Below are 25,298 nucleotides of genomic sequence, written 5' to 3'. Positions count from 1 at the left end.
TATATATATTTATATATATATGTGTGTGTGTTTTCTTTCACATTTAGCAACCAAATACTTTTACTTGACATATTGCACAATGACTTTCACTACCGAAAAAGATGGGGACTTCATCGTGAACTGGAACGATAACAATTACAATGACGCACAGAGGCGGGAACACGTCAGACGACACCTCCAGCACATGCCTTATATTTCCAACGCAAATAATCAAAAGATGGTTGTGTGGACAGATTTCAAAGAAATATTTTTTCCTTCCTGCACTAAAAATTGTGATATTGTTCTTCGGGAGCTGAAATCGATTCTGAATTACCCAAAGTCAGAGAAATTCATGCATCCTTGCACACCACGTGACCATGTTGCTTTCCTTAGACAATTCCGGTATGTCTCTATAGGAACGCTTCTAGTTCAAATAAATAAACTTGATTATGGTCAAGTTTCCTTGTGGGAGAGGGTGTTGAAAAAACACATATCTACTAGCAACGACAGGCCATTTTGTTGTTCACCAGCCACTAAAAGCCATTCACCTGTTCACGAAGAAGTAAGTTTCACAATTACGAAGTTTCAGAAAACTTTTGTGGATACAATTCTCGATAAGGTGATTTCTTCACAAGAATTTTTGGTACCAGCCCTTGATGAAGATAAAAGTCAAACCGGAAATATCAGACGGTATATCCCTTTGCACATTCTGGGAAATATTGTACCTATTGTACGAAAGAGGCTGGTGGACTTTTGTGGACGTAACGTGGTCAAATTCGACAATACCATTAGTCGTTGCTGCTCTGCTGCAGAGGCAAGAGAGATCACGACCTGGCAATACAACAGACAGGGTGGCTGGGGTAGGTACACTGGTACTATGATGTATAATGATGACTGCGCAATGTATAATATTTATATTATCATATCAGTAAGGCAGATTGGTTACATAAAGACAGTGTCATATATTTTGACAGGAGGTCAGTGGCGACATCTTACAACCCGTGATTTGTTGGTCTCTTTTACAAGCTGTATGAAGTTCCTTAATAAATATTGCAAGGATTTAAACGTAACCCAAACAGCAGATAATGAGATAAAGGTAACGCAATTAGAATTTACTCCTTTTTTATGTCCCCGAAATCGGAGATTTGGGAGCATGAAGTTTTTGGTCCGTCTTTCCGTTTGTCCGCAAATATTTTAATCTTGGCCATAAAACTTGCTCGGTTGATGCTAGGGCTTTTATATTTTACATAATACATGTATTTCTTGTGACAAGACCTTTCTTTTGGTTCTTTTCGTGACCTAGACCTAGGAGTTTGTCCTACTTTTGGAAAACTCTGAACTATCTTTAACCTTGACCATAACTTCTGAAATGATGGCGCTAAAGCGTTTATATTTCATAGGGTATTTCCAGTGAAAGAGCTGTCTTTGGTTACTGACGTTTTAGACGTCATAACCTTGAACTTGGGCGTTTGACCTACTTTTAAAAAACTTTAACCTTGGCCATGAGCTGTAGTACGGGTGCATCAGTGTTTCACAAAGACATCTAATTGCTCTTGCTTCAGTATACATAAAAATGAGAGAGAAAGGAAGAGAGAGAGAGAATAATTTTAATGTTTCGAATTTCCATCAGGTTTCATTTTGCAGATTAAAATGGAGAGTGGTGTCAGTAAAACAGAAGATTTGACCAGGGCCTTTAAGGTTAGCTTCAAGGAAGTTAAAACAAATCCAGAAAGATTACCCCATCTTTTCCCAAACCTTTACTGCAATTATCAAGAACAAACTCCCAAAGCTACATCAAACGGGTCGACTTCGGAATATAAAATGAGCAAGGCCACCTTAGAAAAAAAGCGCCAAAGAATCAAAAGTCCTCGAGATGGTCCAGATATCAAATGGGAATGTAAGGAAACTTCAAACCAAGGAAAAACATTGATGCCAACAAACTCATCGACAGAAAATGTAAACAAGTCAAACGTTTTACCAGATGGTGTTACTGCCTCATCCGCGCCCTCGAATAGTTTTTCAGAAACTGGGATAATTAAAGGTGGTCATGCAAACAGTACAGTGCAACAAAGGAGCCCGAGAAAATCAATTAATTGTCCTGAAATAAACCAAAGTAAGGAGCCACCTGCTTGCAGCAAGTCAGGTCGTCTCAACTCCGTGAAGCATAAACTTAAGAAGTTTAAAAATCAAAGTGTGGATGATAAAACACTGATGGATCTTGTGTCATCGAATCCTTTTAGACATAGTATTGAATCATTGAAAGCTATCAGAGAACTTAATATGGAGAGACAGAAGAAAGAGTCAGACATACGGACAAATAAAACGACCGATCATGAAACAATGGGGAAAGGATATGTGCAAGAGAAATCAGAAAGCAAGACTGGGAGCAAACCGAAGTGGTCGAAAAATACTGTTGTACTACCGGTCATACCTGGAACTCGGAAATTGAAGACCGTTTCCAAGGATACAAGTAATCAAAAAGTAAGGAGTTTTGAGTCAACGAATAATTTCCATGACAGAAAAAAACATTTGTCAAGCAGGTCTAACCTAAAGGAAACTGAAAATGAGAATTACGACAAAGGAACGAAAAAACATGCCTCTCTATTGAAAAACTGTTCAGATGCAACGATAGATTTATCTTCCACTGAAACATTTTATCTAGCTAAAACTACACATGTGCCTACTTCTGACAAAACACAGTCTTCAGAATGTGGACAATCAGACACGAAGTCTCAGTGTTTCTCAGAAAACAATTTAGGGAGAGCACAAAGAGATAGAATGGAAACAAGTGGAGATTCAGCAAGAGGTTTAGTGAATCAAGTTGGCAAAAACATTGTGCGCAAAACAAATCAGACTTGTTTACAGAACATCACTAAGAAAAGGGTTTCGTTTGAAGGCGGTGGCATTATTCAACAAAACATTACAGGAGCTGACTACAGTTTACCACGCGACAGAAGAGATTCTTCAAAAGGAATCCAAAAATTGAACAATAAGGGTGTTACTTATAGCACGCTTATCAATGCGCAACAGCACACTGGCTTGAAGATTGTGTCTGCGCAAGGAAGTAAGGATAGGTGTTTGAATTCCGTTGAGGTTTGCAAAACATTAGAAAAGGAAAGACCTAGATCTGATGTGAAAGAGACTACCGTTTACGCTGTTGATGTCACTCAAACAAAAATCGCTACTGATACTTTTCATCCCAAGAAGAGATGGGCGAAAGATTTTCTTTCTATTCATAGAGACCAAAAATCAACTATGGCTGACGTTCAACAAAACAAGGTGGGAAGCAAAGCATTAGAACAAAACAAGAAAAAGCTAGCTATAGGCCAGAATGTACAGGAAACAGAGAAAAAACAAAATACGCCCTATACTGTTACTGAGAAAACAGAGAAAAAACAATATACGCCCTATACTGTTACTGAGAAAACAGAGAAAAAACAGAACACGCCCTATACTGCTACTGAGAAAACAGAGATAAAACAAAATACGCCCTATACTGCTACTGAGGAAACAGAGAAAAAACAAAATACGCCCTATACTGTTACTGAGGAAACTGTTACTGAGGCCAGGCATGTCAACAAAATGGTTAGCAACGGCGAGTCAGTTGACCAAGCTATAAACAAAAATGTTACCGAATTATTCCTTCTGCAAGACTCGAACGTTGACCACGAAGAAGTGATTGACGAGAAACTTCGCGAGGATGTAATAGTAATGAATGAATCTGACCTATCCTTATATCCACAGGAAACAGACTTTGTGTCAGAGACAGACTTCAACGACAAATTTAGAGTCGATACATCAACGGGGGATGACGTGGTAATTATCTATTATAAAACAAACGAAAGCAAAGAAATGAAAAAAGAGAAACCTGATGAAAGCAAGAGCTCTCACGAGCTTCAAGACACACGTGTAAACAGTTTAACAGAGGAAAGTGGAAAAACAAAGAAAATACACACGGATGGAAAAGGATCCAAATCGGAAACAGCCACAGATGTTGATCCTTACATTGAAACAGAGATTGGGGATTCGGAATCTAGTCATTTGGATGCAAAAAAAGGAAAAAATCTTGAGAAAAGCAAGAAAAGAAGGAAAAACAGTACAGAAAAGAAAGCAAAGAAAGGCAGAAAAAGAAAGCCAAAAGCTGCCAAGAGTGCTTGTTCGGTCGACTGTAAAGCCGAGGAATTGCAGAAAGCTATTCGAATCCAAAATGTTATCGAGGAACAAAAAAGAATCCTCGATATTCTGACAAGAAGGAAACCCTCGGAATCGAGAATTCCTCCCCAAAACAATAGCAGAAGGTGTCAAAGTGTCAGTGAAAATGAACTAATTGACATGGAAGCAGGTTTCTCAAGAGGAACACCTAGCTCGACCCCAGTTCAACTCCTAGAAAAAGTCAAACAAAGCGACGATTCTGGAAGGAAGAAGGGGATACGGATTAAAAGAAAGAATAAAATAGAAATCAAACAGGAAGGAGAGGGTGCACCACTTAATTCAACAGAAAGTCAAATATTGTCATCCATAAGTACTGGAAATATTTATCCAGCGCTAGGAATCGACATATTTGACATAGGGTAAGTTAATTATAATTATTAATTTTTTGTGGGGTATCATAATAAAAAAATTAAAGTAAACGATAATTAAATATCAAGACAAAGTTAAATTTTTAGTGAATGGTTGTAAAGAAAGGCTTCGCGTTCTGATTGTTGTCTGTTCACCTCCTCTAGATATGACGTGTTTCGTGATGATTCAGGAACAGAGACTGGGGGACTAGTCCTACATCCGGGCTTTGTTCTTCCATACGTTCTTGTGAATGGCTTCCAATACATTGCCTTGGCAGACGCACACAAGTTGTTTCCTGGATGCCGAAAAAATTGTAAAATACTGAGGAATACATTGAAGAAAGAGCCAGCATTACAGCTGACTTACTGTACTTGGGAACAGGTAAGTTAATTTATTTCTTTTAGAGATCGTACTATTTCTCTTCATAATTAACTTATATATATACTGAATATCTTGACAATTTTCAGCTCTATGTATTGGATCTGATCTTCTTTGCCAAAGGACGAAGGCTCGTGACGGGGGACCCGATGATAAGATGTGATATACTGATTGGTCGTTACCAGGATCTACTCTGTGCTTTATGTCAAAGACATTCAAATGATACTAAACACAAATGTTCTTACTGAAGGACTTGTACCCTTATAGTAAAACAGAAATACATATAATTTTTTAAATTGAAAAATGAATTAACAATTTTTAAACAAGTTCTAGGTAAAGTGTTTTGGACATAATGTGTGATAATGTTCAACTACATGTAAATATTTTTAGTGCATTGTATTTATTATTATTCTCTCTGCATGTAATTATTTTTTATATCTTTTTTTGGCCTCTTAATCCAAAGAATCAAAAAAAAAAGAAAGAATCCAAAGTTGATATTAACAGTTATAATTACTGTGTTATTGTTACTGGATATCTTTGTTTGAATTTGCCTTACCCATCTCATTCTAGATATAAGATTATTATTATATTCTTATGCTTATCACTCTATGTATCTTTTTACAATAAATTTACAATCATTCACAAATTTACAATAAGTTTATAATTATATTAATTTATAAAGAATTGCTATTTTAATAGAATCATGATCCACAGAACCGTTTCATGTCTAGTTGACAGGCGCAAATCGTCGGACCAAACGAGACGAAAGCGTCGAGCCTGGATTGGAGGCCTTAAAACTTAGATGAACTCACTTTGATCTGAGTCTCACTTTCCCCCAATAAGTACATGTTCTTGCGTATCGAATCAACTGGGAGACATAAACTCCTTATGCAGGTGATAATGTATAAATAAGGGAAGCTGACAATAGAACAGTTGAGATATCACACTTATCATAGAGTTTAGTTATCAGTTTGCCATCAATGTCTTTCTCTAGTAGAACGTCCAAACATGCAATAGATGTGTCATTCTCTGTAGTAACTTTTATTTCGAGTTCAATGGAATGCATCAAATTAACTTAAGAATGGATCTAAATATTGTTCATTGATCAAACGTCGTCAATATATCTAAATGTCGAGTTGAAGGCCGCAGCAAGTTAGAAATTTCTTCTTTTTAATGTAGAAGATATCTAAGGTCAAGATCTAGTAAATGAGTTCAGACTGTCTTTTTGAAGCTAGATCCATTATGACGTCATAATTGATTTAAACTTTTTCCCCGTACTTCATGGCAGTTATAGAATTATGTAGAAAATGAAGTATTTTTATAGAATTCAATTTGAAATCATGTCAAAAGTAACCCCGATACCTATATTCAATTAAATATCATTTTAAAGTAAAGGTCAAGAAGATACGAAAAACCGTTTTAAGAGAGACTGTGGGCAATATTGATACATTTCCTTTTTCTTTGATGGAAAAAACTCTGAAATTTATACCTGACTCTCTTCATTTTACATTGAAAATGACAGTTTAAAACATGTTTTTTTTCGTTGAGTTTACCTAAAAATCATGTCCCGAAACACCTTATTTTACCAAACTATATTTGTAAAGAACTATTAAAAGAACTCGTCCCTCAAATTTGAAAAATGTGTAGGCACCTTTCATTTACTAGATCTTGACCTTAATAATTTTGCTTCATATGAATTAACTAAACAGGTCTGCTAATAACAGTTCACAATTAGTACCCTTGGAAACAGATTGTTGGAAGACCTGGTTTCCGAAACCATATATGGATATTGTCATTGAGAAGTACAAGCATCGTTTTAATATCCACCTCGGAATACTTGTACTTGTGTATAGAATCAAAATGGTTTGTTTTTTTTTTAAAATAAGATTGCAAATGACCAATGACAAGGTATGCTAATTTACGAGTTTAACTTTTATGAGGCAGTCTATGTCAAGAAACCTGGTCGATCTTTTATTTATCGTGAGGAATGGTTGTATAAAGTGTTGAAAAGTTATTGAATCTGATAAAATTTTATGATTTCAAATTTTAAAGTTTCTTAGGGATTTTTATTATCCACATCAATTAAAACCACTTCTCGAAAATGTTTGTACAGTGCTCCTGAAGTTTCTCCTTCACTTCTGTTAACATTTTCGTAAGGAGTAGAGGAGACTCAGTAGAACATTTTCTAAGTCCCGCTATTCGTCTTTGTATAAGGAATTTTATGAATTTTAGGAATCTAGTATAGGTATATGGTAACTCAGATTCGATTTGGTTGTTGGGAATGACTTACTTGACTTATTCCTTTTCGCTTCTTGGGGAGCATAGGGCCGCAACCACACCGCGCCATCGGACTCTGTTTTGGGCTATGTTTTCTAATTTGGTCCAGGTAAAACCTGCTTCTTTTGCCTCCATTTCCACGATCTTTCTCCATGTTTCCCTGGGTCTCCCAACCCTCCTCTTTCCTTGTGGATTCCAATCCAGAGCCTGTTTTGTGATATTGTTTGAGGATTTGCGTAAAGTGTGGCCTATCAAACCCCATTTTCTCTTCTTAATGTCAATATATATGGGATTTTGGTCGGTTCTCTCCCATAGGCTGTTGTTTGATATTGTGTCAGGCCATCTGATGTTAAGGATATGGCGGAGACATTTATTGATGAAAGATTGTAGTTTGTTGTTTATTGTTTTAGTTACCTTCCAAGTCTCACAACCCTATAACAGAACTGCTTTAACATTTGTGTTAAAAATCCTGATTTTGCTGTTGATGTAGAGTGCTTTAGAACTCCAGATTTGTCTGAGGGTATTGAAAGCATGTCTTGCCTTATTAGTTCGGCTTTTGGCATCGTCATCTGCGCCACCGTCCTTGTTGATAATACTCCCAAGATAAGTGAATCTGTCAGTTTCTTTGATGTTCTCCCCATTTAACTGGATTGATATCTACTGTTTGTTGTTGATTCTCATCACCTCTGTCTTCTTAGTATTTATTTTAAGGCCAGTGTTCTGAGCTTCTGATGCCAATCGTGATAATTTCTCCTGAGCATCTTGTTGCTGCTGCGAGAGCAGGTCAATGTCATCTGCAAAATCCAAGTTCTCAAGTGTTTGGTGAAGGTCCACTGGATTCCGGTCTTTCTGCCATTTGTTGTTTTCTGCATGATCCAGTCAATTACTATCAGGAATATGGTTGGTGAGAGGATGCAGCCCTGCCTTACTCCCGTTTCCATATTAAAAGGATCTGTGAGCTTCCCATTGTGAATGATGTGACATGTGGCATCGTCATACAGATTCCTGATGACACTTATGAACTTTGGTGGAATTCCATAATGCCGCATTAATGCCCCGGTTTTTGACCTATCCACACTGTCAGGGCCTTCTTAAAGTCCACGAAGATTGAGTAAAGAGGAGACTGCCATTCAATGGACTGTTCCATGATAATACGTAGTGTGGTAATGTGATCTGTGCATGATCTGTCCTGGCGGAACCCTGCTTTCTCTGATCTCAGTTTCTTGTCCAATGCTCCTTTCATTCTTTCCAAGATTACTCTTGTTAGGATCTTACTGGTATTGGATAAAAGCATGATGCCTCGCCAATTTCCACACTGCGACAGGTCCCCTTTCTTTGGTAGTTTAACTAGGTATCCTGTTTTCCACGCATCTGGTACTTTTCCCTTTTCCCATATCTTTTGCAGAAGTGGTTGTAACATCTCTGCTGACTTTGTTGGAATAGCTTTGAGTGCCTCAGGAGGGATACCATCTGGACCAGCTGTCTTTCCATTTTTCAGTGTCTTTATAGCCTTGGTGATTTCTATTCTAGATGATGGTCCTGCATTGATGTTAAGTTCTTCTATCATTGGTGGTATACTTGCAAGACTGGGTGGTGGTGGTCGATTAAGAACATTAGAACTAGTGCTCTACCCATCTAGCTCTTTGTCCTACATCGCTAGTGATAATTTTGCCTTGTTTTTCCCGCACTGGGGCGTTGGTGTTCACATTTCTTCCAGACAGTGTCCTAGTTATTTCATAGAGCTTTTTCATGTTGTTTTGTCTGGCTGCTCTCTCTGCCTCTTCAGTCATGTCATGGACGAACTGTCTCTTGTCCTTCCTGGCACTCTTTTTAACTTGTTTAACTATATTCTGTTCTCATTTTCTCCATTTGCTGAGTATTCTGACACTGGTTGATGTTTTGCTTTAATCTTTCACTTTTCCCCATGATCTTGCTGTCATCCACTCTTTGTGCTCCCTCGTTTTCTTGCCTAGGACTCCACTGCATGCACTTTTCCAGGTGTCTTGAAGCTTTACCCAATGATCTTCTATGGTTGTTTCTGCCAGATACTCTAGTGCCTCAAACTTGTTGTTTTTTGTAATTTTGAACTCCTATCTTTTCTCTTTGTTTTAAAGAAACTGAATGTTGAACTTGTAGTTGGGCGTGTTAGATTTGTCTTCGAATGCACTGAGTTTCATCCTCAGTGTAGCAGTAACAAGTTGGTGATCTGAGGCTGCATCTGCTCCTCGTCTTGTCCTGACATCTAGCATACTTCTTCTCCACTTACGCATGATGGTGATATGATCTATTTGATTCTCTGTCTTTCCATCCGGGGAAATCCAGGTTTTTTTGTGTATCTCCTTGTATGGAAAGATGGTACCTCCTATAACTAGATCATTGAAAGTGCAAAAATCTGTAAAAAGTTCTCCATTTCATTCAAGTTGCTGATGCCATGTTTTCCCATGATGAGTTCTTTGTTCGTGTTGTTATCTCCCATCTTTGCATTAAAATCTCCCGTCACAATTTTTAAATCTGCGAGGTGCACGGTCTATATCAGTGACTGTATAATGCAGAGTAAAATTCTAAACAATTATGGACTCTTTCGGTGGTGAATATGGTTTGTTATTCACCAGAAAAATATCAATATTGACCTTGGCGAATATGGTTTGTTATTCACCAGAAAAATATCAATATTGACTGAGGCGAAGCCGAGGTCAATATTGATATTTTTCTGGTGAATAACAAACCATATTCACCACCTAAAGAGTCCATAATTGTTTTATTATATAGTGAAGGATTTGAATAAATAAGACATTGAAGGCTGCATGACTATACCTTTTTCATTAACGAACCTCTGTCGTTGAAAAATCAAAAAATTGTCCAGATTTCAACTTATAACTTCCGTATCCTTCCGCTGTGTGTAAAACATCGAAATGTTTGGGAAAAAAATCCTGCAATAGACTTGCCTAACATTTTTTTCTGCTCAGATACACGGCTGGCTCTTGTTGCAACCATTGTTTTCAACGTTGTTTAAGGTATTGATTTTGACGTCACAATGCCGCTGCACATGCACTGACCCTCCGGTGAATACGACCTCAAATCCAGTGAATATCCAGTATTATGAACCTTTTGCGTTTGTATAGATTATATAGGAACTATTTATAGACTATATAATAATTCCTTTTCCTGCTCCTCTGCTGCATTAGTTGGTGCATAGCATTGAATGATCGTTACCTTCCTTCCCTTGGAATTCAACCTGGCTGACATGAGTCTTGTGACACTGATTCCCATGCTTTCATTGCTTTTGCTCTTCTGGTGTCATCATTAAGGCAAACCCATGAGTATGCGCATGGTCCTGTTCCTCAAGTCCTGAGTAGATGACGGTCTCTCCTGATGATAAGCAGACTAGTCCTCTTCCATTCCACATTACTTCACATAAACTAAGTACCTTGATGTTATATCTTTTCATCTCCTTTGCAACTTGGGCAGATTTTCCGACCTCATATAGGGTTCTGATGTTCCAGGTCCCTATCCTAGTGTTTGCCTTAATCGAGAGAAGATTTTTCGGTGAACTGGCTTCCTGATGGCTTTCACCTGCACACATCATGAGCTCTTCTTGAGAGCCATCTTCCGGATCTAGGTTGCGAACTTGTTGTGATGTTGTTGCGGTTTCTGTAGCACGAGCTTTTTTTTCGGGGGGGGGGGGGATAGAGTTGCTAGCAACAGAGAAAAGTTTGGCAAGGAAGTAATGCAGACCACTGTTTTAATTTAAAATCACTGCCCAGATATTTTTATCTAATATGGAGATAACGAACAGTAATCACTCAAGCTAAAAGTCCATCGAAACAATACAAATCAGAGAGCAGAGCAAACATGGACTTCTGAGAAACATCAGAGGTGGGATCAGGTACCATGGATCGAGGAGAAAGCATCCCCTGTCGACCAGGCACACCCACCGTGTACTCATTGTCATGATCGGGAAACAAAACGGAAAAATCTTCGTAAAAAGTATACAGTTTCTCATCTCGCTGTCACTGAATTGTCGCATATGACGTCACAGCAGTATGGCGCCGAAATCCGATTGAAATATGCATATCGCCGTATTTGAATTTCAACTCCTAATTTCTCTTAAATATGCTTACAACAACCTTTATTTTATTCAATATTTTAATAAACAAGGTTGTAGATAATGTTTTCCAGAAAATTATGGATTTTTTAAAAACATGGGACAAGTCCTTTAATTCAGTATTTAAATATGACTTAATAATTAGTACATAAAACGTCAGTCAGCATTGGACTTACAAATAGATTGTATTTGCTGACAAGGTCATTGCATCGACTATAGACCTTGCAAAGTGATTACTTTACACGAGGCCGTTGATATCCTTGCTTCATCATCTTGTTTCTCAATAAGTATAATTGTTCGTACGTAGGGAATGCTCTTGCGTATCGAATTAACTGGGATATATAAGTCCTATATGCAGGTGATAAGGGTATATTGCTACATAAATAAGGGAAGTTGAAGATAGAAAAGTTAAAGTCATCACGTTTATCATAAAGTTTGATGTTAGGTTACCATTAACGTTTTTCCTCTAGTAAAATCTAGTAAAATATCCAAATATGAAACAGATGTGTCAGACTCTGTGGTATTTTTTATTTTAAGTTCACTGGGATATATCGAGTCGACATACATGTATGAATGGAAGTACATGTAACTATTGTTAATTGATAATACGTCGTCGATATACAGTGCTACCTCGGTATATTGCCAACTTTTGTCCAAGACAGATTTTGGCATTAAAGCGAGGGTGGCAATATAACGAATTCTGCCATAAATTACAATTCAGTTGGTTATCAAAACAAAATAAATATATTACGTAATTTATTTCAGTTACAATCTATCTATGTCACATGTGTATAGGGACAGCTCTCGTTTCTTTATGGGGAAAAATGTCATTATTATTGTTTTTTTTTTCTTTGTTTACAATGTTTTGACTGAAAAGAAATTAAATACTAGAATATTGAACACATCAATTTCCTGTGTCATGCTCTAAGAATTTGATTACCGGATGACAAAGATGTCAGTGGCCGTTATGGCCTCTTGGTATAAAATAGGGTTTTGAGAATTATCATTAATTTCATCTGAATCGAAAGTAGATTATTTCACCGTCTCAAGAATTTCTGAATCAGTTAAAAAGTTCTATAAAATTAATATTGTCAATTAGAGACGCAAGCATCTTTTTATGCCCCCGGATCGAAAGATCCCGGGGGTATATTGTTTTTGTCCTGTCTGTCTGTTTGTCTGTTTATCTGTTTGTCCGTTTGTCTGTTTGTCTGTTTGTCCGTTTGTCTGTCTGTTTGTCTGTCTGTCTGTTGTCAACTTTAACCTTGCCCATAACTTTTGATTGGTTGGAGCTATGACTTTCATATTTCACATGTGTATTCCTTGTGACAAGACCTTTCTTTGGGTACCTTCATATTTGACCTTTGACCTTGACCTTGGAGTTTGACCCACTTTAGCAAAATTTTATGAGACTTTAACCTTGGCCATAACTTCTGAACAGTTGGTGCTTGGGGTTTCAAACTTCACATGTGTATTCCTTGTGACAAGGCCTTCCTTTGGATACCAACAACTTTGACCTTTTGACCTTGACCTTGGAGTTTGACCTACTTTTGAAAAACTTAAACCTTGGCCATAACTTTTGAACAGTTGGTGCTTAGGGTTTCAAACTTCACATGTGTATTCCTTGTGACAAGACCTTCCTTTGGATATCAACCACTTTGACCCTTTGACCTTGACCTAGGAGTTTGACCTACTTTTGAAAAAACTTTAACCTTGGCCATAACTTTTGAATGGTTGGAGCTAGGGCTTTCATATTTCACATATGTAATCCTTGTGACAAGACCTTCCTTTGTATACCAACCACTTTGACCTTTTGACCTTGACCTAGGAGTTTGACCTACTTTTGAAAAACTTTAACCTTGGCCATAACTTTTGAATGGTTGATGCTAGGGCTTTCATACTTCACATATGTAATCCTTGTGACAAGACCTTCCTTTGTATACCAACCACTTTGACCTTTTGACCTTGACCTAGGAGTTTGACCTACTTTTGAAAAACTTTAACCTTGGCCATAACTTTTGAATGGTTGATGCTAGGGCTTTCATACTTCACATATGTAATCCTTGTGACAAGACCTTCCTTTGTATACCAACCACTTTGACCTTTTGACCTTGACCTAGGAGTTTGACCTACTTTTGAAAAACTTTAACCTTGGCCATAACTTTTGAATGGTTGGAGCTAGGGCTTTCATACTTCACATATGTAATCCTTGTGACGAGACCTTCCTTTGTATACCAACCACTTTGACCCTTTGACCTTGACCTAGGAGTTTGACCTACTTTTGAAAAACTTTAACCTTGGCCATAACTTTTGAATGGTTGATGCTAGGGCTTTCATACTTCACATATGTAATCCTTGTGACAAGTCCTTCCTTTGGATACCAACCACTTTGACCCTTTGACCTTGACCTAGGAGTTTGACCTACTTTTGAAAAACTTTAACCTTGGCCATAACTTTTGAATGGTTGATGCTAGGGCTTTCATACTTCACATATGTAATCCTTGTGACGAGATCTTCCTTTGGATACCAACCACTTTGACCTTGACCTTGACGTTTGACCTTTATTTAAAAAACTTTAACCTTCGCCATAACTTTTGAACAGTTGTATCTAGATCTTTCAAATTTCACAGGTGTATTCCTCGAGACAAAACCTTTCTTTGGGTATCAACATTTTTTATCTTTTGGCCTGGATTTTGACTTGCATTTGAGAAACTTTAACCTTCGCCATAAGCTGCCATACGGGGGCATCAGTGTTTCACAAACAAGTCTTGTTAATATCTACTTCAGAGTACCTGTGTGTACAATCAGAATGTTTTTAATAAAATAATTCTGCAAAAAGTCCAGTGAGATAACTAACAAATGCACAATTTGTAATCAAACCATCACATGTTTTGCAGTTTTTGGAAAAACATGTAGAAGTAGAAGACATGGGCTCTGTAAAAATCATCAATTGAAATATATCTCTAATTGAAACTTTACAATCATTCAATTTTTGTATTTATACCAAAAATGGTTATCTGACGACTGTACATAAATATAGAGATACATGTTCGGTAGTTAAAATCAAAAATTGAAGATATAAAGAACAGTGGTCATTATCAAAAGTCCATTTAAACAAAACAAATTATTATCAGAGCAAACAAACTCTGAGAACAGGTGTGGAACCGGGTGCTATGGAGGAGTGAGCATCTTCTGCTGACCGGTGTTGCATAATCCGGTCACACTCGCCGAGTGCTTCTTGTCATAATCGGGCAAACGGACACTGAAAATCCGCAGTCAGTTCAGTGTGAATATTGTATGAAAAATATCAATCTGCATTCGATCCAACGTCAGATTTGCAAACATTTAGATAATTTAATACGAGTTGAAAATATATGAACTATATAAAACAAAAAAAAACCTGGAGGTAAATGCAAACGCCTGCTTGGATGATGCATACTTAAAAATGGGAGAGTTCGACCAAATTGGAGGGATTGGGAGGCTGGGGCAAGCGACCCTTGAATGAAAATTGCTATATACTAAATCTCAAAAATCGGGACACACATACACACACACTGCAAGCTTGCTAGCAACAAAATTACTACGGTGTAAAAACTTCCTTGATATTACAGAAAAGGAAAAAAGTCTCATTTTATGAATTATCCATCAGTAGCTCAAAACATTTCTCTTGTGTTAATTTTTAATAATAACAGACAGGGCAGTATCACTTAATTCTGACGAAAGTGATGGTAAAAATATCCACAGTAGATTTTTTCAGTGAGCAACACGTAATCTACTCCCATTTCATTCTGAAAATCAATTTAATGGAAAGTATATTTCTAATTCTTTACAAACAGAGCAACAACATGGACACAAAAGGAAATTACGGTTGCCCTCTCTAACCATGCAACCTATCTTTTTGATTATGTTCTTAGAATACATACTTATGCGCAGATTTCTTGTTAACATTTCAGCAGTGTCAATAACACATTAACTGCAGAAAAAAAATCTTTGACAAATGAAGCACAAACATAATTATGTATTATGTTCATTCAGTACTACAAAAACACATCAATATCTAGATTGTCTGATACGTTTCGAAATCATAGACAAAGGCATAATATGATAGGACAAAATATGGATAGAATATTCGATAGTTTGTAAGTTTCATAAAATGTGCTGTTTTATTATAGCGCATCAAGTTCGCAAAAATGATATAAACATAACATAAAAATTGATAAAGTAGGTTTCTGTTCATATTATAATTATTCCTGTACATGCAGGCCCATAGGAATCAACTTCTGTGGGTTGGGGGGGGGGGGGGCACAGCCATGCATTTTCAGTTCGGGGGAGGGGCACTATCAACTATCAAAAATTCCTTGACAAACAAAAAAGAGACCATCCGACGTTTTTTATTGAGGGGACACAAGCTAGTTCTTTGCAAATTATATATGACACTTTTTTAAAGTTCACTATTTCTTACATCCAAAGTAGAAATTTAAAATGAAGTAATTATATGACAAAAAATGCAAAAGAAAATAGAGGCATAAAAGTCCTGTTTAAGTGTGTATAATTACTGTAAAAATTCTCTCCTCATTGCTAAAATTATCCCATTTATATAATTACCATATATAGCACTCTTACTCTTCCTGGCTTTCATTACAATCTAATGATATTTTATAGCATCATATTAATCTAGCTGTTTCCCCAATAGTCTAATTACCGTATGTTCCTGAATTGTAGTTTACATAACCATAGCTTATTTACTGATAAATTTTCACAATTAATGAATCTACGATTATCACCAGTTAACATATTAAACTAAACTTATATTACTTAGAAAGATAAAATAAATTGTTTTTATTGTTTAAACTCAAGGTACGAAGTCCAGTTGTCCTTCCTGTTACAATTTTAAAGGTAAATGAAGTGACAGTAACAGGATGGACTAATCTAATATAAATCCCTCGTTATTAAGTATAATGTACTCTTTTTGCATCATCGAGATATTGAAATAATTTCTTTGTAGCTTAGTTCATCTAATTTTTAAGCAGATTAAACAAATTAAAAGTTCTTCCTTATTTGAATGTAACAGATAGGACATATTTTCTTTCTATACTTCCAGTGAAACAAACTCATCGACCTCTGTGCCTTTCTTTTTTCACTTTCAAATGGCGCTCATTAACTTGAGACAACAGAAAATGATGAAATATTGAGGATTATGAGAAGAGCTCCTGTGAAAGGGAGATAACTTTTTTATAACATTTTCGTTTTGGTAACAGGGATGACATGAATTGGTAGGACATGGCACGTCCTAAATGTTTAATGCACAATACTAGTATTTAGTGGGAAACATAAGTAAAACACCTATATTACATTAATCTGTTAATGAATTCATATTAATATGATGTGCAAAATTTGTACATATCTAGACGGGATAACGTTTTTTCCATCACATAATTGAGCACGTTATATGGTTACAGACTACTAATTTTACCCCTATTTCATTGACCACGCGAGTAGTGCCAGTTTAAAAATAGAGGTTTTTTCTTAAGAATTCTTTGGGATGTATATGGGGTGGAATGGGGTTATTTTTGGGCATAGATGGAAAGGAGAGGGTCTGAAAAAAATTATAAAATTGATAATAATGGGAAATTTTGCTTTTAAGCGCGTAGTAGGAAGGGTGTAAAGAGGCCCATGTTTACCCTTTCCTCGAAGGAAAAGTGAAATAATCAGGGTAGGGGTTATTTGCGATGCCATAGCAGGACTTGCAGACTATGAATTTTCCCGAGAGCCTGAAAAATTTTTGGACTTGAAATGTTGTTACTCTATGCCAAGTTTCAGGTAAGTTGAGCCGGTGTGATTTTTTAAATTAATTTTTACATTATAAGGGAATGTATAGCAAAATAATTGGTAGTCTGTGTCCATATAAAATTTCTGATGATGTGAGATGACTTTTCTGCGTTAATTTTTAATGAGAAAGAATACAATAGTTTTAATTAAACGCCTGGGAGACGATCAAAACATAACTTGTAAGCTGTATAATCATTTACATTAACCGACGGGAAAAACAGTTTTCCTCTAATGAATATTTTTCCTATTTTCTGATCAAAAGACAAGAAAGTGGACATTTTTTGAAAATGACCCACGTGCCTGAATGTGGCGCGCTATATTTTCATTTTATTATTAGACAGGGCACCGTTGCCAGGTTTCTGAAAAGGGTATGTGCGGGGAAGGGTCTTGGAGGGTAGGGAATCCCTATCTCTGAGCAACGTTGGGACGTTTTATGAAAATGAGTGCGGCGTATATGTACTTTTGAAATAATTAAAGGTGTTTGTTTTGGGTTTTTGATGTTGTTCTTATGCTGTTTTGTAGACCAGTATATTATAAATAATATACTTATCTTTAAAAAGAAAAAGATGGTGTGCTCAAATTAAAATTAATACGGTCGTCAAAAAAAAAATCACGTTTTTTAAGATTTTTCCGGGATTTTTGTGTTTGAAACGGATTCTTTCCAAACTTTGTTTTATTTAGTTGGGCGACACTAATGAGCGTCAAAAATGTAAAATATGATTAGATTTTCCGTTTCATTTTTCATCAGTAATGCAGATGCCTGATTAAAAAGTTGCAAGAAAACTTTTGATCGTTTTTATTTTTAATAATTTAGAGAAAATTTTAAAACATCCATAGCATGAACCATTACAAAAATATTACTTGTGTTGCTGTTTAAATTTGGACTGATTAGCTGTCTCCCAACGCGTTCAGCCATCAAGGTTGGAGGAGGCAAACTAAGGTTTTCTTAGCAAATCGTGGTGGTTTTTAAGAAACAAAGCACCTAATAATTGACAATTTCTTCCTGTTTACAGGTATTCTTGTTGTTGTAGTTGTCAATTATTAAACTTTGGAATGACCACACATAGATTTGTCGAATGCACAAAGGCTTTATTTGTGCAGAGGTGCATCACGAGGCCATTTGAGAATTTTACATGTCCTATGAATAGTTTCATATTTTCAAAGTATCTGCATGATTGTACATAACAAGAGTGAGACAATCAAGTAGATATTAGGTAAATTTGAGATGGTGCATATGGTTGTGAAGTTCTAATATGGCCTTGGAGAGGGGGGATAGAATGGGGTGCTGTTGATGAAGTGTATTATAGACCAATGTCGTGTATTATAGACTTATGGACGTCAAAGGTACATAAAGGTCATCTGTGCGTATTTAGAATGTTTTATGTAGAATGTTGTTAAATTGTGACAGTTATTATGTGTATGGTAACCACATGCACTTTTCATTTCAAATAATACGAAACATTTTTACAATACTGGAGACATTTTCTGCTAGTCATGCTAATGGAGGTAGATAATACCCATGTGTGTATCTTCTGAATTTGTCTGAAAATCAATTTAAGAAATTATTTAATATCAGAGAAATCGATTAAAAGGCAGGGCAGATGTAGAAATGGATAGATTCTAGAATTTAATTACCACTGACTTCTTGTGCTTCTTTTTTCCCTGAAAATGAAATTAAAAGTAATTTGTGGTAAAACTTCACAAAGTAAGTAAAGTTTACTAGCAAAGCTAGAAAAAATTTCTAGTCAAACTGGCCTAGCTTGTTTTAAAGTTTATGTTTTGTTTATGTTTAGCCCAGGCATGTATGGTTAAATAAGGGATCCCATGTATCCATTCTCATTAACCTATAGGATTTCTGTATCCATTTATTGTTTGAAAGAAGCATAAATGGATAAACTCTGGGTTAAAGACAATGAAAGGCATTGATCTGAACTATTAGAATGAATATTGGGTTGGTTATGTTGATTATTTCATTCTTAATAGAAAAAAAGATAATGAGTACATATATTGTCATGACTTTTGCTGCATGTGTATAGGCATTTTGCTAATAAAAATGTAAAAGGCAACTGAATTTGAAAAAAAATTAAAATTATTAAATTACTACATTAGTATAAATAAGATAAAACAAGAATATATGTAATGATATGAATTTCCAGGTTTTGTAAAAAATGGAACAGAGTCAGACGATTGTAGCAGATCAGCCAATGGTGGATGCCAGCAAGATAAAGACAGAAAACATTAATTCAGTTTATCAGTCTTATGTCCAGTATCCAACCACTGGACAAAATTCCAATCAACAACAGCAGGCTGCACCAGTCAACCAGCCTAAGTTGTCCAATAAGAACCCAGTCATGCATATTAATGAACTCAGAAAAGGTAATTAGGCAAACAGAGAGCACCAATAGAAAACAAAGGTTCTGATTTCATGGAAGCACAATTCATGTGCTTTGCACTCTTTATTCTAATTAGATCTTTGATCTGATATATTCCATTGAACTAGAAATAAAAGACACCACAGAGTGTGACTCAGCTGTTTTATACAGTGATGATTCTGTTCTGATATTTAGCGGAATTCCGCTAATTTGAATCCAAAAATCCGATAGGAACGAGTGTTTTCCAATGTTTTAGGTACTTTCTAATTTTGCATCGATCCATGCCCGTTTTTGTCTGGATGGTTTATTCAAGTTGTTTAGTCCGTGTTTTGTTCTAGTCTGCATCATTCAGACGTTTGGTTTTATCTCCAAGTAAGGTAAACACAAACGTAAGAGTGATTCAGACTTCCTTACAATGGCGTGGCAGTTTATTCAGCCAGGTTAGGATGTAACAGTTGTTGAACAAACTGTCAAACTTCAATATTTGTCACTCATTTAAAACCTTTTTAGGACTCCATAAAGCCTTTATTTCGGCACCCCTTGACCCACGAAATATTTCAGATATTTTTGCCAATTCATAGAATTATCACTGTTTATATGTAATGGTGCGGAAACTCTAATCTATGGTTGATAAGATGACTTGTTTGTAACTGTGGTTAAGTCTAATGTTGACTGATGTCTTTCATACAACAAGTTTTTAAGCCATTATTTTCATGCTGATTTTTTTTTCATTTACCCCATCATGACAGGGTGCACATGTCAAGTGTGACCAGCCAACAGATGATGCTTACTTCTCCATGTCATCTGATCTCACCTCTGTTTTTCAGAGGTCTGTGTTGGCTCGATCTGCTTATAATTTGTATTGTTTAAATGGACTTTTGAGAATGATCCCTATTCGTTACCTTCACCTGTCAATCCTATACTTCATATGCACAGAGAAGTATGCAAGCAGGTCAAAGAATATTTTTTTTATTGTTTCATACTTTTTGAATTTTTTTTTTAATCATAAATTATGTTAAAATGTTGAACAGCCATTTTAGTCTAGCTACAATGGGTGGCACTGTAGCTCTCTGCTCATCCATCCCAATTTTTACAGACCAGTGAGCTACAGATCTGCAGGTATTTTAAGTCTTGATATTCTCACTTCATTGCACCAAGATAAACATAATTTACTGTTTGAAATTATCAATTTGTGAGCTTTTTTTCAGTTATAGACTTCCTTTTATTTTTGATGAATATTTTTTAGGACTGGTGTATGATATCAGTACTGTGACCACAACGGAGGAAAATGTCATCGTGAAAACAGAAGCCTCCCAAACAGAAGATGGCCCCGGTCAGACTCTAGCAATCACTCCAGAAACAGCCAGCAAGAAGAAGAAGAAGCAGGAAACAGCCTATAGCTGTAATGTTAAGGTGGATGGAGAAATCTTCACTGGAACTGGAAGGTCACAGAGATGTGCCAAACTGGAGGCGTGTAAATATGCACTATTAAAGAAGTTCAACATTCTCTATGTACCAGGTATGTTTGAATTTATATGATTTTAGATAATCTGAATTAAAGTTTGAAATGGAATTCTTTGCCAGGCAGTTTACTGAGTATATATTTGTACATACATAAATTCACTGTATATATGCATGCATTTTATGTATTGTCACATATTTATCTTCTTTTCCTGAACTGCTGGACCAATTTCAACCAAACTTGAGACAAAGCATCTTTCAGTAAAGGGAATTCAGGTTTATTCAAAAAAGAATGTCACCATTTTTCAAGGGGAGAAAATTAAGAAGTTCAAATATGGTAATTTATTTTAAGGTCTTCTCAAAAACTACTCTGCCAAATAAGACAAAACATGTAAAAGTATGTATAAAGTATTCAGATTCAAGTTAATTCAAATCAAGGCCTCTGGATCTATGATAGGGCAACAATAGGGGCCAGAGGTTAAAATCGAAATAAACAGGAAAATTTTTTAGGTCATCTGAGTCACTCTTCCTCGGGGGCCATCATTTCATCAATTCAGAATCTACTCTATCTGGAAGCTTTCAAGTAAGTTTCATCTTTCCTGGTACAATGGTTTTTGAGATCATCTGAAATAATTTTTCCTATTTATACAATGTAAAATTTGGATCCCCAGTTGTGGCCCCACCCTAATAAGTTTTACATTTTCTGGTAGAATGGTTCTTGAGAAGATTTTTAGGTCACCTGAGTCACTCAGGTTACTTACTGCTATCTGTTTTATGCTGTCTTCACCCATCTTGCTTTTACATTTGAACATGTTCAGCTTCTTCTCTGGAGTTGCTGAACCTATTTCAAACAATGTTGGTAAATAGTACATGTATCTATGGACAAAAGGGTACAGAAATGTAACTTCAATGTCTCTGCTTCTTTACTCATGGGAATTCTTTAGACAAACTAAGTACATGGTTATGATGAGCAAGGGTGTCTCTTCTAAAATTACAAAATTCACAGTCTGGTGAAAGTAACAAATGAGAGCATAGATTGCACTGGCACACAAGCAAGTACATGTACATGTAAATAGATGAATTTTAAGAGTTGTTGCCAAGAACCAGACTGACTGTTTTGTCAAACCCTGATAATCATACTTCTTTGTTTTGGGGCAGCATATCTACATCTATAAGTTTACCTTATTTTGTTATATTTATTTTTGACCTCATGACCTTGATTTTAGAGTTTGACCTACTTGTGAAAAAAAAAACAATCATATACTGTTGCACTAACTTCTAAACAGTTGATGTTGGACTTTCTTTACATATTTTGCATGTGTATTCCTTGTGGCAAGAACTTTCCTTGGGTACCATTATTTTTTTCATTTTTTTTCTCCTATAACCTAGGAGATTGACCTACATTTGAAAAAACTTTCCATTGGCATTAGGGTGCCATAAGAGGGAATCAGTGTTTCACAAACACACCTTGTTTTTTAAAGAAATAATTTATGCAATAATGGAATTTGACATTCAGCAGTGATTAATCTTATGAGTTTGATTTTTTTTTAAATGGAAAGTTATTTATTTTATTTTCAGGTTATGAAAATCTTAGTGAAGAATCCAGCATTTTCACTGGGATAAAGAGAAAAAATCCAGGAGCTCCTAATGTCCCTAAACCCAAAAAGCAGAAGAGCAGTGCTCCTAAGAATGCCCTAATGGTACTGAATGAAAGGAATCCAGGACTAAGTTACAACGTGGTGTCCCAGACTGGACCCGTGCACGCCCCGACGTTTGTTATCTCTGTAGAAATTGATGGACAAACTTTCACAGGAACTGGAACTTCTAAAAAATCAGCAAGGCTAGCAGCAGCACAAAATGCCTGTAATGCATTGAACTTAGAATATGTTTCATAACAGAATTTTACACTTTTTTTAAAAGACTTTTTCATTTGTTTTACTGCATAGACAAATGGAATTTTGTAGGTACCTTGTTAAGATTAAAAAGTTATTGCATGAAAAATGAATGGAAAAAATGATTGCATGAAACAGATAGTAGACATATTTACGAAAGTTTTACCATTACTTCCAACTGATCTTTTTTGTTAGGGATTTTATCACAAGGCAGTGTTTTTTATGCCACTTATTTGTCTAAAGATTTGTTAAGGTTTTTAGGTTTGATTTAAAGAGATATGAAAGTATCAGTTGGTTCATGATGATATTTATGTTAATTTTGTCCTCCTAAATTTGAGGAGACATTGTCTGTCAGAAAATGACATCCAAGTATGGTGGGCCATGACCTAAAAGTAAATTATGAAGATGATATCTCAAAGGTGAAGGTCACAGAAGGGGACAGATGAGACATGTGTGTACATGTATATTATTGAAAGGCTGTGTTTTCAAATGAAAGTGTGTTGTTGGTTTCTGTGTACATGAACCTTAATGTTTTGTCAAATATTGGAAGATGAAATTTAAATCAGGATGATAGGGCATATTGTTATTTACCAATTGTATCATTGAATCTCACAGAACAAAGGAAAATTCTTTAATCTGTATTGCATTCCTTGGGAACAATCAGAAATAAAAATGATTGAACAATGTATGGCTTGTTTAATTTTGGATGTAGTATGATATTATAATGAACAAGTAAAAGGAGTATAAATTACTACTGGTACAAGTTTTATGATAGAGAAAATATGGACTGAAAGACTTTAGAGCAGGCAAATTGCATGATTGTAATGAGTAAGAAGCCCTTTATATTACATAAATCGTTAATCCATTGCTGCAGGGTTTCTACACTAAAATGAGCCATATGGTTATATACACATGTACTGAAGATGCATCAATCTTTTAAAATCTTTTCCCTGTGACAACCAGCATGAAAATTGTTTCAAGCTTTTGTTATTTGAATGAACAATTATTCACTTTCAAAATTCACGACGTTTGGGTCCAGGGCTAAGCCAATGGAGTTATAACAGTATTTACATTTAGTTGGAGGTTCACTTCAAATATAACACAAAAATAATTCCTGAGTCCCCCTCCCATTTTGGGCATTTCTGCACTACAATTTACCCCTCCTCCCCCCCCCCCCCCCCCCCAAAGTAATTTTCTGGACACAATAGTTATTATAAGTAATTAGGTATTACGCATTTACATAAGGTGTGAAACGAACTTCTACAACAAAAGACATACGATGTGAAACGCAAATTTAAAAAAAAAAAAAAGAAAACCCGAGGGAACGTATATCTACTTGTGCTCTCACAGTAACTGCGGGATGTTGAACAAAGGATTGTACGAAGTATTTTTTTTCTCATTAATTGTCAGTAAAAACTTCAAAGATGTATTGGCAATAAAATGTTACTTATCTTGTCTTGGTCATTTACAAAATAATAAAATTACAAAATATTCCGATTTTACACACAAGAGCTCTGAAGTTGTTATTAAAAAGATGCCTAAGTTTGTGATTGACAATATTTATGTAGTTTTGGAAATCAAATGTGCCCCGTTATTAGCATACCTTTTTTGTATTCATAATATGTAGCAGAATTTATTTAAAAACTTGCTCATGAGAAGAAGAAAACACTTGCTGTGGCCTTCAAGTCGACAGACGACGTATTATCAATTAACAATAATTACTTCCATTCATATGTCGACTCGATATATGTATCCCAGTGAACTTGAAATAAAGGACACCGCCGAGTCTGACTTAACAATAAAACTTTATGATAAACGTGATGACTTCCACCTTTCTATCGTCAACATCCGTTAAATAGCAATATACCTTTATCACCTGCATATGGATTTTCTGTCTCCCAGTTGACTCGATATGCAAGAGTACAATTTCTAAAACGAGGCAAGCTATTGACAAGTTGATGAAACAAGAATATCAACAGCCTCGTTCAAAGTCATCATTTCGCAAGTTCTATGGTCGATACAATGACCTTGTTATCAAAACAATGCTTTATTATTAAAATGTAAGGCAAATGCTGTCTGACGTTTTTCATACTAATTGTTAAGAGTTATTTACCCACTGAAATTTTTCTGTTATTTCCCGATCATAACAAGGAGCACACGGCGGGTGTGACCGGTCGGCAGGGGATGCTTACTCCTTTCTTGCACCTGATCCCAACTCTTGCGACCATAGAATTTGTTTTTAGAGATCCCTGTTTGCTCTGCTCCTGATTTGTATTTTTTCTATGTACTTTTGAGTTTGATTTCTGTTATCTCCATTTTTGATTCCATCACCAGTGAAAACAATTCCCACTTAATTGCGCGGGATTTCTTTCATTATAATAAAACTGAATAAAGTAAATCATTTTGCACTTTCACTATGATACCAAAAATGACATTCCATACAGTACC

General features: G+C 35.8%; 1 protein-coding gene across 1 annotated transcript in view; it reads left to right on the top strand.

The window, feature by feature from the left end:
- The window catches only part of LOC133175790 (uncharacterized), a 30,612-nt gene extending 7,011 nt beyond the window's left edge, over positions 1–23,601 (top strand). Inside the window, exons 2-11 of the mRNA XM_061310905.1 lie at positions 48–839; positions 954–1,075; positions 1,624–4,550; positions 4,704–4,920; positions 5,007–5,112; positions 5,831–5,849; positions 7,973–7,983; positions 19,319–19,501; positions 20,744–21,016; positions 22,537–23,601. Coding sequence (XP_061166889.1) covers positions 80–839; positions 954–1,075; positions 1,624–4,550; positions 4,704–4,920; positions 5,007–5,112; positions 5,831–5,849; positions 7,973–7,983; positions 19,319–19,501; positions 20,744–21,016; positions 22,537–22,853 — 4,935 coding nt within the window. The 5' untranslated portion in view covers positions 48–79 and the 3' untranslated portion in view covers positions 22,854–23,601. The remainder of the gene's footprint in view (positions 1–47; positions 840–953; positions 1,076–1,623; positions 4,551–4,703; positions 4,921–5,006; positions 5,113–5,830; positions 5,850–7,972; positions 7,984–19,318; positions 19,502–20,743; positions 21,017–22,536) is intronic.
- The last annotated feature ends 1,697 nt before the right edge of the window (positions 23,602–25,298 follow it).

Source organism: Saccostrea echinata, unplaced genomic scaffold (assembly GCF_033153115.1).
Source record: "Saccostrea echinata isolate AGI-Se365-2 ecotype Australia unplaced genomic scaffold, CSIRO_AGI_Sech_v1 ptg000064l, whole genome shotgun sequence".
Lineage (NCBI taxonomy): Eukaryota > Metazoa > Mollusca > Bivalvia > Ostreida > Ostreidae > Saccostrea > Saccostrea echinata.
The sequence above is the reverse complement of the archived record's forward strand: the minus strand, read 5'-3'. Positions and strand labels throughout refer to the sequence as shown.